Source organism: Setaria italica, chromosome V (assembly GCF_000263155.2).
Source record: "Setaria italica strain Yugu1 chromosome V, Setaria_italica_v2.0, whole genome shotgun sequence".
NCBI classification, from domain to species: Eukaryota; Viridiplantae; Streptophyta; class Magnoliopsida; order Poales; family Poaceae; genus Setaria; species Setaria italica.
Window position 1 is genome coordinate 27,427,305 of NC_028454.1, and position 13,330 is coordinate 27,440,634.

The 13,330-nt window shown below is 44.2% G+C and overlaps 1 protein-coding gene across 2 annotated transcripts; it reads right to left on the bottom strand.

Moving 5' to 3' along the window:
* Nucleotides 1-1,278: 1,278 nt before the first annotated feature.
* Nucleotides 1,279-7,273, bottom strand: LOC101763135 (anti-sigma-I factor RsgI6). Of its 2 annotated transcripts, none has more exons than XM_004969015.3 (7): nucleotides 7,066-7,273; nucleotides 6,947-6,981; nucleotides 6,710-6,860; nucleotides 3,219-3,394; nucleotides 2,848-2,949; nucleotides 2,567-2,713; nucleotides 1,279-2,485 (listed from the first exon to the last, which is right to left on the bottom strand). In XM_004969015.3, exons 1-7 carry the CDS (start codon nucleotides 7,166-7,168, stop codon nucleotides 1,493-1,495), a joined length of 1,707 nt encoding a protein of 568 aa, XP_004969072.1. In that variant the 5' UTR covers nucleotides 7,169-7,273; the 3' UTR covers nucleotides 1,279-1,492. The 2 variants fall into 2 exon arrangements, with proteins under 2 accessions (XP_004969072.1, XP_012701280.1); XM_012845826.2 differs by having other exon boundaries at nucleotides 6,947-7,005.
* Between the last annotated feature and the right edge of the window lie 6,057 nt (nucleotides 7,274-13,330).

Below are 13,330 nucleotides of genomic sequence, written 5' to 3' on the forward strand. Positions count from 1 at the left end.
AGAAGGCGAGAGACAGAGGTGGCTTGATGCGGGAGCGGGGAGGGTAGGGTTTTGGCCGGGGGCGGGGGCGCCGCCGACCTTATATACTGGCCGTTGGCCGGGCCGAGGCAGGCCTGGTAGGCCTTAACAGGCCGTGCCGGCCGTTGCTGGCCCACGGGCCAAATGGGCCAGGTCGTGCCGGGCCAGCCCACGTGCTGAGGCAGCGGCCCAGGCTCGGCCCGTGATGTAGGCCGGGCCGGCCCGGCCTGCAAGGCCGCCGTGCCGGGCCGTGCCTGTACCGGGCCAAAATGTCGTGCCGTGGGCCGGCCCACGGGCCGCGGGCCAAATGGAAATCTATAATTGACCTTAATTCCTATTATCTTTATAGTATAGATAGTTGTAGGTGAAGTGAGTCTTTTAGGGCTGCAATAAATGTTGCTTATACTGTGTGTTAAAAGCGTCGATTAGTTAAATGCCTGATCTCAATTTTTTGATATTATATCTTCCTTTGTGTACCATACTACTATCATATCTAGTGGTTAGTTAACCTACCTATAATTGCTAAGGCATTAGACATGTAGGCCTCATGAGCATGCAAACTCTTCATAAGGCTAGTCCTAGTGCAAGGTTTCATTGCACTGTTTCCAAGGATGCCACATCATCCCATGAGGTGTATTCTCATGAATGAAACAGGGAGTCCCAGTGCACAGTTTCATTTCACGATTTCATAGGATGCCCATGACATTTAATTGTGAGGCACGTGATTGGATATGGTTAGATGAAATAAAACTCTATAACCCCCAATGCAAGTTTTAATAGGTTTTATAGTCTTGGAAACAGTGTATACACAGTTTCATCCTGATGAAACCCCTTCCCTCTCTCACTTCATAACTACCATGCCATGTCATCACATATGCTGATGTGTCACCGTATTTAATGTACATGAAACCTCTATGAAACTCCCACTGAGATTAGCCTAAATAATATACTCATAAGATGCACACGCATTTCAAGATTCAAACTTTTCAATCTTTGACTAATAATTTAGCTAATATTTTTTATTTTTATAATGTATACTTGATATGGTTAGATTTGTAATTAAATATACTCTCCAAAGATCATAATTTTATAACCATAATAAATAATATAATATAAGATAAATGAATGGTCACAGTTAAGATTATAATTTTATAATCATAAATAATATAATATAAGATAAATGAATGATTAAAGTCTAATTTGGAAGACCGTGCCATGTCATATCACGTCGTATAAACAGGAATGAAGGGAGTAGAAGAATACTATATTGCACGGATCGATGACTAGTAGTTGCTTAATTCTCCTTGATCAATCTGCTGTCCTCAATATTCGCATCATTCAGTCCTAGAATTACTCAAAACACGCACTTTTAATTCGATCCAAGTACCAATTACCAGTTCATATATAATACCACAGTAATAATAACGCCCACAGCAGCGAGGAGCAGTGCGTGGATTCGCCTCCTTTAATTTCCTCAGGCTGCAGGTCCTTGTAGACGGACGTTAATGTGCTTGGTGTCGTCGCTGCGAGCCAGGGAGAAGGTGCCCTCGGAAGTGAGGTTCTGGTAGGTGACGGAGAGCTTGTACTCGCCCAGGAACGCGCTGAAGTTGAAGGAGCCGCGGTCATTGGTGGCGCCCAGCACCTCCCTGGTCTGCCACTCCTCGAGGAGCCTGTCGACAACGTCTCCGGCGGGAAGGTTGGTGAAGTTGGCGTCCGTCAGGCACATCTGGTAGCAGCTGGCGTTCCTGCCCATCGCCGTCCAGAGCATGATGCCGTCCACCGACGGGTGCGCGAACCCTTCGCGGAGCACCTCCTCCAGGTATGCGGCCTGCGTTTTCTGATCGAACGAGCTGCTGATGTCGATCTCGGTGAGCCAGATGGGAAGCCGCAGCGTCCCCAGCTTGTCCAGCACAGCGCGCACGTAGGGTATGTTGGGCTTGCCGAAGTGGCCCTCCAGGCCGATGCCCTCGAAGGTGACGCCGCCATCGGCGAGCTGCCGGAGCCGGGAGACGTAGGAGTCGGCGCTGGAGCTGAGGTCGTCGCAGACCTCCACGACGTTGAAGTCGTTGAGGAAGAGCGTGGCCAGCGGGTCCGCGCGCTTGGCCGTGCTGAAGAACTCGGCGGTGGCGTTGCCGCCGAGGCGGTTCTCGTAGAAGTCGAAGTGCAGCATCTCGTTGCTGACGTCCCAGTGCACGAAGTCGCCCTTGTACCGGGACAGCAGGCTCTCGATCCGGCCGGCCACCGCGGCGCGGAGCTCCGAGCCGGTCAGGTTCTTCACCCACGCCGGCGTGTACTTGGGGTCCTCCCAGAAGATGTTGTGCCCGCGCGCCATCACGTCGTTGGACTGCACGAACTGCAGCAGCTGGTCCGCCACCGTGTAGTCCTCCTTCCCCGGGGACGGCTCCGTGGCGTACCACTTGAGCTCGTTCTCGAACACCGCCGCGTTAAACCGCTTGTTGAACCAGTCCTGCATATATATGGCAAGTACAGAAACACAGGTAAGAACTCAGCTCATGTCTCAGTTTCAGAAGAAGGGTTAATTAGCAACCTGATACGGCTTGTTCCCAAGGATACTCTTGCTGATGGCAGAGCCAAAGGGGAAATCTCGGGCGATCTGATGCACGGAAACATTCGCCCCAACGACACGGCTGCCGTTGGCGTTGGAGACATGGACGTTGACGAAACGCTTCCGAATCTGGCATGGAAGGCAAAATGCCATCCCGTCAGGAGTCACTCAGCTCCATGGTTCAGGACGACAAGCTGAAATATATTGTACTCCTATCTGATATGAACGTTATTTGGTAGGAGCATCTGATAGCAATGTAGTACCAGCTGAATACGGTCCTCCCTGTGCTGATTCCATTGATCAGGTGAGAATGGTTGCAAGGAGGCGCTTCTGATTGAGATCGTCGAAGCGTTTGGGCTTGCTGTCTGAAGCAGAGGGAACATGTATATGCATGAGAACATGCTGAATTTGACTTCCTTTGAACATGTGCTTCATAGACAAAATTGTCACACTAGTACCTTATACTCAAATAATTCTCACCCTAAAAAGCTTCAAATATATTAACAAGTGGCTAAAAAACGGAATGGCGCGCGTCGTTCAAAGAACAGTATTTATATATTTACATAGATATTTATAGATACTAGAATTATATATTTATTAGGATTTTTATGTATTGTTCAACATCAGAACTCACCTGGAAATAGAGGACCGAGGTTTGAGACGAGGAGTTGAGAGCAAAACCACCTTTGAGGAAAGACCAGCAGTCATTTCGCACGAGAGCTGTGCCAATGCATTTTGATGCTGCGTTTTCTAGGGTCAGTATCTTTGCCTTCACATGTGCAGTTGCTGGTCCTTCGATTTTCACCCAACCTGGAGATAACAGTGAAGCATTCACCATGTTGTAAACAAAGCAATGAACCTGAATCGCTATCAGGTTTATGTCCATATATGGATCACTGAAAAATTCACTACTATTTTTTAAAGGATGTAAAGAGTCAAGCGGCGAAAGGGCCTCTAGCCTAGTGGTTAGAGCTCCCGAGTAGCACCCAGCAGGCTCGGGTTCAGGGGTTTTCTCGATCCGTAGTCGAGGTTGTCTTCTAACTTAATCACAATGCCTTTGGGGAGGTCTTCATCGACGGGTCGAGTTTCTTTTAAGAGTCGAGCACAATTTCATAATATCGAATGGATGAATAATAATTTGGTTGTACTCTAAAATCAGTTATATTCAACTATTAAGGATGTCCTTATGTTAGGCTAAGCAAATGTAAGACTAGACAAAAAAGAAATATATTGCCCTTGCGACTTGCGAGTATGTACGCACGTCACTATGTCAGCCTCATTTCAAAGAACAAAAATCAGTATGCAAGTGTTCCGTGCAGATGAAAAAAATGTGTACATTGGCTAGTGCAGTTGGACATGATTGATAAATTTGATAGTGACATAAAAGGAAATACTTCAATTCCAATATTTTCTAATTTCTTTCAAGTGTGAGCCACTGTCCAAACACAAAACAATTTGACAATCCCGTATGTTGTCTTTGTACAAGAGTTGCAAGGTCAAAATGGCCAAAATGTGCAAGGATTATCGGGTTGCAGTCACCACTACACACATAATGTGGCCTAAGACAGACAAGTAGTGAAACATGGCAAGCTACCTTAATCAAATGGAAGGTCTTCCCCTGACGGGTCGACTTTTAAAAAAGAGTCAAGCGCAATTTCATAATGTCGACTGGATGAATATATAATTTGGTTGTACTCTAAAATCAGTTATATTCAACTATTAAGGATGTCCTTATGTTAGGCTATGCAAATGTAAGACTAGACAAAAAAAGAAACATATTGCCCTTGCGACTTGCGAGTATGTATGCACATCACAATGTCAGCCTTATTTCAAAGAACAAAAATCAGTATGCAAGTGTTCCGTGCAGATGAAAAAAAACGTGTACATTGGCTAGTGCAGTTGGACATGATTGATAAATCTGATACGTGACCTAAAAGGAAATACTACAATTCCAATACTTTCTTAATTTCTTTCAAGTGTGAGCCACCAAACACAAAACAATTTGACAATCCCGTATGTTGTCTTTGTACAAGAGTTGCAAGGTCAAAATGGCCAAAATGTGCAAGGATTATCGGGTTGCAGTCACCACTACACACATATTGTGGCCTAAGACAGACAAGTCGTGAAACATGGCAAGCTACAAGGCCAAGATTTTTAGATTTAGTCCCTGTTTCGCACTGTTTCTATATAGTTTCAATTTCCTATAGCAGAAACCATGTATCTCCTAACAATTTCTTATACGGGTAAATAGTTTACCTCTTTTATAAATACTGTATTCAGAAAAAACATATTAGCAGCGATTTTGATCCCTTACGGTGTGAGAATAGAAGAGAGACGGTTCCTTGGCAAGTACTGCGTTGGAGGTCGTCTTCTTTGATATCTTTACCAAAAATGGATGGAGAAGCAATAATAAATTTTGCTTCTGATTTCTTCATATCATTATGTACTTTTTTTCTTTTATTTGTTATCATCTTATGTGCTTAGAATTAATACTATAAAAAATTGGCTGTTAGAAACTTTTGTGTTTTAAAATATTATCCAAACCTAGGTATTTGAAAACAAAAATTATTGAATTGTTTCTCCTGTCGACAGTGAAGGGACAATAATTTTTTACGGAGGGAGTAGGACTGTAGGAGCGTAGCTCCTGACCGCCCAGTCACGCGGATCATCAAGTTAACTGCCGTGCACCGCTAGATCAGATGGCTACAAAACTGTGGCACACCGCTCGGGTTATTACACCCTTCTTCCTTCACGGAACAAAGCGATGCTGCGGATTCCTCCGGTGCAAGACCCCCACCCTTGGCGCCGCGCGCTTTCAGCGTTCTGCAACGGCGGCTGGTGGATCTCCCTCACGCGCCCTGGCCGCTTGCTCCTTGGGCGCACGCCCGCCCGTTTTGCTCTTGTCCGCGTGCGAATCAAGCATGGCCGGTGGCCCGACGTGAACATGCATGGCGCCGTGTATCCACCTCACCATGCCTTTGTTGCCAGTGCTTGGGTCCCTAGCACCTACCCGTACCCGTGATGAGAGCACGAGACGCTAAAAGGTGAGGGCTGGGTGAGGTTGGCTCTGCCGCCTTAAATTCCTCCGCGTCGCTTTGCTGGTTCTGGCCGATACTTCTACGGACTCATCCGTTGCGTTTCTTCCTCTGATTACGACGTTTCCTATTTCTTGCCTAGAAGCTGGTCGATACACACACACACACACACACACACACACACACACACACACACACACACACACACAAAATAGGGGTCTTGGAAGATAGTAATTTATTAGGGGAGGGAGAAAAAGAATCGATGAAGGGTAAAAACATTAATGGATCTGCAAGGAATGATGTGGAAATAGGCTTTCTTATAATACTTTTTTTTAAAAAAGGTGGAGACTAATCAAAATTAACTAGTCAAAAAAGAGATAATAAAATGGTGAACAGCACATTGACTGGAGGGCAGGCATAGGCAAAAACTTTTCGCTGCCGGTGTTGGGTGTAAATTTGCAAACACCCACTTTGTTTAGAGCTTGGAAATGCTTAATACAATTCTCGTACTCCAATTCCTGCTTTCACTATTCATATTTTGTTTTGAGGGATCTTAATTTCACCATTCCTAGGTTTGGAATTTTATGGATTAAATTGGAAATATCAACTATTGTGCCCTTTTTAACTCCAGCTAATCGTCCGAAATTATGAACTGCTCTTCAATTCAATAGGAACCAAGTATAGGAGTACTTCCAAAGAATTTAGCTATGTTTGGATGGGATAATGGATAGAGCTAAAGTTCATAAAATGTCTCCTCCTCCATAAAGTTGGGGCATTTTGGACTTTCCTGAAGCTACTAATTCATATTAATTAGCACCCATTAGCTCCCTTCTACTGGTAATGCTTTTACACCTTTTCGGGAGTGGACAAAAGTTTAGCCCTTCCATTAGTCTTTTTGGATGGGTTAGTGATAATGTTTAGTACTTTTACCCATTAGCACTTGGATCCAAATATGTCTTTGTGGCTTTGTTCTTGGCGCTTACCTAGTAATTGAGGCTTGCTAAGAATATATAAATTTGTGTATGTACTTCCTCTGTTTTGAAGGGAAAATCGTACTGCTACAGGGATATGCTTGAAGCGGTGTCCTTACAGGAGAAGCTGTATGCGATTGCCGCCGACATGTTGTAGAGCACAAATGCTGGAGAGTAGTTCCCCTCGTCCTCTGTTCTGAAATCAGTTATTTTGCTCGCCCAACGGAGGATGCCACCATTGTACAGAGCAGGCTCAGGGTTAGGTTTGCACTGAAACAAAAGGGAAAAAAAAAGGAAAAGAAAAACAGGTTAAAGAGAGCACTCCATCCCACTGAAGAAAAACGCAGGACGGGTACCTCAGTGTAAGCTCTGTAGTCGTATCGTACTCCATCTCCATATTCATGCGACGGCGAAACTGATCAGACCCAAATCTCAGTGAAATTAACAATTTACTAATGGAAGCTCATAGACTCACCAGCTGAAGCTCGTCGAGACAGCGATCCAGCTGTGAGGATCAGCGAGACCAGAATAAGCACCTTCCGAGCAGGAGGAAGAAGTGACGCCGCTGCAGCCTCCATGACCTTGAAGAACTTGGGATACTACCACAAGCCCACAATGCAAGAGCTAGGTGTAGAAGACGAGCACACGTTATGCATGTGCTTCTCTCGCGCGTGATTTCCTCCTTGGCCAACTCTGTATGTATGTGCACAGCATGTACATATATATATAGCCAGGAAGCTCGCTGCTTTTTACCTGAAGCTATCTTTCACCTAGATAACGGGGCAGGATGAGGTTTGACTTGAGCAAAGGTGACTCAAATAATCATTTTTTAAAAAAAGTTGGGGATCAAAAGTAAATTCTACTAACTCCGTTTTTGTTTACCCCGGTGGATGGAAACGTAGGCTAAATAACACTAGAGCTGTTGTCGAAAATGACAAACAAAAACAGCGGTAGTAACGTAGTACTCCCTCCATCCCAAATTATAAGTCATTCCAAGAATCTTGGAGAGTCAAAGTATCTTAAGTGTGACCAAATTTATATAATAATATAATAATATTTATGGTGTCAACTAAGTGTCATTAGATTCTTCATCAATTATATTTTCATAGTATACCTATTTGATGTCATAAATCTTTATAATTTTCTCTATAATTTTGGTCAAACTTGATATGCTTTGACTCTCCAAGATTCTTGAAATGACTTATAATTTGGAACGGAGGGAGTATATCATAAATTGCTGCAACAATATTTTATTGACAGCAGAACCAAACAAATAACCATAATTCGTAATGCAGTTTTGAGCATGTGTAGTTCATTTTTGCACTGGACTCAGAGTCGAAACGTACGCTACAGTTGTTGAGTAGCCGACACGTGGCCCCAACATCCTGCGGGCCCATATGTCTGTGACGTATACATCAATAAATCACGCTAGCTCCTATTCCTCAAAATTAAAAGAAAAACCACAATCGAATTTATTGGGTTCACCTTGTTGTGTTCTTCATTTCTTGACTGTTATTTCAATTATTATCTCTTCTAGACTTATCTAAGTTTTCTGCCCAATGTGTACGCTTGAATATTCAGTGTTCTAAATATCAGATCTGGTTAGTGGGTGGTGGGTTCTGAACTAACGAAAGGTTTAAACCTTGGATCATGCTCATGCCTAGTCCAATTTTACAGTTTAAATTTTTTTACCACAGCTAGCTTAGTGCGTGGCAGAGCGATTGCAAGCATGTTGGACATTGCATTGCATTATTTTTGGCCGTTTGTAGACGTGGAGGCTGTTGCCGTCCAAGGCAGGATAGCTATGTTCCGGTTGGATAGACCGCAATACGCACAAAAAGTTCAAAGGAAGATGTTGAGAATGAAAGAAAAAGGCCAGCAACGAGATGTGGTTGTGAGTAAGCCTGTAGCACATGGAGGCGGAGTGAGCAAGATGCTAAGTGCGTGGTAACCTAACTTTCGGTGTCTTGTACTTGCGGGCACTCGAGCGCACTACAGTTGGAAGATAAGAGGGCGTAGGTACTAGGTAGTGTAGTCAGCAGTTGTCCTTTTGTAGAGTAAGAGAAAGAGTGCGTGCAGTAACAGTTCCATATATAGGTGTAAAACGTGAAACCTCGAAACCACCTGCTCTAGTAGCAATCCATTACTTCTCAAAAATATTATAAAAAGTACTTAGGAATAAGAGTTCACCTGTTGATTCAATTGTCTAGCTCGAGCTCTAGTCATTAACCTTTGTATAACTATCGGAGAAGTGTTGTGTGCATCTTTGATGTTCTCGTCACCGTGGCCAGCGAGGGCTAGTCCTCGCAGCAGCCTCACACAATCAGATGGTAGGCAGCCACCGCCTACGCTGCCTGTCTTCCCCCTCCATAGATTTTTTTGGATGTTTTCAAATTATTTGTTGGAGGAAACAATCTTTTTTAATTCCTTTTTAGCTAAGTAACATTGTTTAACCGTTTCCATATATTTTTTAAAAAACTTTGTGTGGGGACCTCCCTTCGGGAGTCCCGCTGATCACATGTATTAGTCCCTAAATCAATAAGCTAATACAGTTATCATCACGGTTCAGTATTTTAAGCAATTAATAAAAGGCGTATAACCTAATAAAGGAAAGGTTTTCACCTTAGCGCAGCGAAGAGAAGCATAGGTGCCCATCAACTAACAAGATGGTCTAAAACACTTGGAGATTTGCATGATGAAAATAAAGCTGAGTACACTTATGGTTGGTACTCAGCAAATCCCAACCTTAACTAGTACATTATATGCATTATGGAAGGTGGCCAAGGAGTATGGTTGAGGCACAAAACCTATGCCTAAAGCATCTCACATATGCAAATTGAATTTAAAAGGTGAGTTCTGTAAAGACTCTCTATATGGGTTCTATTGTCTAGAGGCATATTCTTCACTATAGTTTTTTATTGTTGGTTTTACTTCTTCTTTGCTTTTGTTTTTTTATTTGGATTATCTTGGTTCCATTGTTCTCTTATAGTTATTATATTCCTTTAGGTTCATAACTTTTTAAATTTTTAGTTATCCTTATGTGTGCACCTATATTGGCATTATTATATATATTTATTACTACCTATTCTTTTTATGTTACTACAAAACGGGTTGGTTACTATAGCATACGGCCCGCCCGTGGAGAACCATTTTCCAGGGCGGGCCACGGGATGACCCGCCCTTAGAAATGGGGGTGATTTCCTAGGGTGGGTGATGGGTGACCTGCCCCAGGAAATCACCATTTTCAGAGGCGGGTCACCCCATCACCCGCCCCTAGAAACAGCCCCATTTCCAGGGGCGGGTGACAGCATCACCCGCTCCCAAAAATTATTTCTAGAGGCAGGTGATGACGTGGCCCATCCCTAGAAATAGGTATGCCATAAATCCTTGACACATGAATGCGCCATGGACATCATCAGCATAACACTTGGCAATCTTGTTTTATGTGTCTTTATGCCTTTTGCAAACTCAAAGCCAGCCTTGATTGCATAGTCCTCACTGCCTCCCTGAATGTGACTATGTCAGGAAACCAGCTCACAAAAATATAAACCGTAGCTCACGAAAATAAGTGTCATATATAAACCAACAGATAAGACATGTCGCAACTCAACATAACCACAACCAAATGATAGATCCCACACAACACATAAGACATGTCACATTACATATGAAGTTCATAGATCACAACTCAACATAACCAAATGATAAATTTATTGACAAATAGCACTGCTACACTATCCATTTCTTCACTTAGGCATTAGCTACTCCTGAGGCAAAGATCCCAAGCATGACACCTACAATCAAGGTCACAACAGCAATAATGGCAGCCATGTTGCATCCACCCCCAGTAGCCTTATTTTTCTTCGCCACAACAGCCTTGTTTTTCTTCCCCAGAAGATGCTTCAACTCTTCCACTTCCAACTTCAGTTCATTAACATGCCCTTTCATTTCTCCACACTGGATCTTCAATTCACACATCTCCATCTTCATATCACAATTTTCCAACTTTATCTAACTTATCTCATTCAATAAACCAATGATTGTCGACAGCTGAGGAGGTGGGAATCCAGCACTTGACTGAGCTACTATTGTTCCTGGAGCATTACCCACCGATTGATAGTTTGGAGGCACCAAATGGGGAAATTTTTCCTTCAAATGGTTCAAGTACTGAGGCTCAAAACAACATTTGTCACATTTGCCACGGGGGAGGGGAGTGGCGCTGGAGCGAGGGCGGAGGGATGGGCTAGGGAAATTTTGGCAGCCTGACGGTGTCGCGCGGGCTTTTCCAAAAATTTGGCCAAGTTCCCGTGGGCGCCACCATATATAAGGTGCCAACAGCTGGAGTGAGTGATGCCATCACCTGCACCTAGAAATCATTTCTCCATTTTTGTTTTTGTTCTAAAATGTATTTTTGAGCTATTAAATGACCTCAAATGCAAAATTTGTCAACTACAAAGTTTAATGTCTCATTGAGCTCTACAATTTTGATGGCGTCACTCGCCCCTGAAAATCATTTCTAGGGGTGCATGATTACGTCACTCACCCCTGCTAAATGGAAGCCTATATATGGTGGTGCCCACAGGGACTTAGCCAAATTTTTCGTGAAGCTCGCGCGACGTTGTTGGGCTGCCAAAATTTCCCTTGGCCCTCCCTCCCCTGCTCCGGTGCCGCTCCCCTTCCCTGCCCACTCCACTGCCGCAACGCCTCCTCCCCTCCTCCTGCAGCGCCTCTTTTCGTGGGCCACCGCTGTAGCACCCTCCCCGCGGCGCCTCCCCTCCCCATGCCGGCCGCCTCCCGTCACGGCACGTCCCCTTCTGCGGGCCACCGCCATGGCGCCCTCCCCGCGACGCCTCTCGAAGCGGCGCCTCCACCGCCGCGGCTGGGACCCTCCCCTTCCTCGCGCAGGCTGTCGCCATGGCACCCTAGCTCCTCGCGGCGCCTCCTATACCCGCGCTGCTCCACCGCCGGCTGGGCCCTCCTCTCCGCGCGCACTGCCTACATCCTATACACCATCACTTTTCCTTAATTTTCTTTTCTTTTTCTTTTTACATTTTGTACTTAGTGAATTGTAACGTGTGAAATTATGAAATTGGTGAATTTTGAAATTGTACTTAGTGAATTGTGAAATTGTACTTAGTCAATTGTGAAAATGTGAATTTGTGAAATTGTACTTAGTGCATTTTAAAATATACACTTAGTGAAACTGATAAATTGTTAACTAGTGAATTTTTCCTTTTCTTTAATTTTTTTCATTTTGAATTGTGAAATTGTGAATGTCAATTCAATTTTCAATTTTGAAATGTGAATTCTCAATAGGGATGCATGCATGTGAATTGTGTGTCAAATTGTGAAATGGTAAATTGTATATTGCATGAGAAATAGTAAATACAAACTCCATATGGAATTCTTTATATATTTATCGCCTTTTAATTTATATGTAGAACTCGTAGATGGATTCCTCGCCCTTTATACACCAAAGGGATGCATCGAATAAAGGTGATGTGTCCCAAAATGAAATGGACCAAATTGCATCCCAGTTGCTGTCATGGGACAAAGAAAACATTGGTGTAGGATCTGGGGACAAAGATATGTTGGACCGGAGATAGGAGCAGGGGCGTGGGTAGAGGGTGTGTGGAAAGATCCTCTAGATCCACACCCTTTGCCTCCGAGAGAAGGCCATTTAAAGGTGGATTTTGATCCGGATTACAATCCGAATCCAAGTGAGGTAATGCCGCATATAATTGCCACCCAATATTTAGTGCACATTTTCATGTAGTAAGTGTAATGACTCTTATTTGCTTAACCTTATGATTCGTGTAGATGGCTCCCACCGGATGGACTAAATGCTGTCGCTGGCCCCGTACCCCCCAAAAGAAGAACTTGAAGACAGTGGCAGCTCGGCTCTCGAAGCTAAAACTACAACCTATGGGAGTCAAAGTAAAAAAAGACGGATGATTGGGGAAGAAACCTATACACTTAAGGCAAATGGAGAGTCGATGATATCTGCTCAGCAGGAGAGCCCATAGAGCCTCCGTTGGTGCATTCAAAGTTTTAGGACGCAACAGGAGCAATAATAAGAGCAAAGGAGATTTTGGATCCCTCGATCTCTGCTTGTCTATTGGTTCCTGAGGAGAGGAAAGAAGCGATACAGAAGCTTTTTAAACAAACATTTATTTTGCCTAGATCAGAAGACCTCAAGAAACACGTAAGCATTATGCCAGGAAGCAGCTTGGTGAAAGTTTTCACTGGTGGAGGGGTGAGCTGAATGACAAGTATGTCAAAAAGGGCCTAACCCCCTTTAATGAATACAGGAGCATCACACAAGCCCAATGGGATGAGTTTGTAAGAAAAAAGACCTCTCCGAAAGCTTTAGCCCTAATCCAGAGGAAAAGAGAACTTGCGCTGAGCAACATACATAAAGTTCATCTTGGACTGGGTGGGTACCGTGGGAATATCGACAAGTGGTGGCAGGTAGGGAGGTAGCAAAAGCCGCAGGGCAACTCCGCCCTTTTGAAGGCTCGGATGAGCGTGGCTGGTAGTAGCTTGTAGCAAGGAAGCCTACAATAGTAGATGGTAAACCTATGTTTTCAACATCCGAAACCAATCAGGTGGCTCAGAGGAAAGAAGAGTTTGTACCAAATAGGGATAAAGATGTGCTCAGTTCGGCCCTTGGGATGAAAGAGCATGGAGGCCGTGTCAGAGGGGTTTCCTTGAAGTTGACTATCAAAGATGGGTTCGAG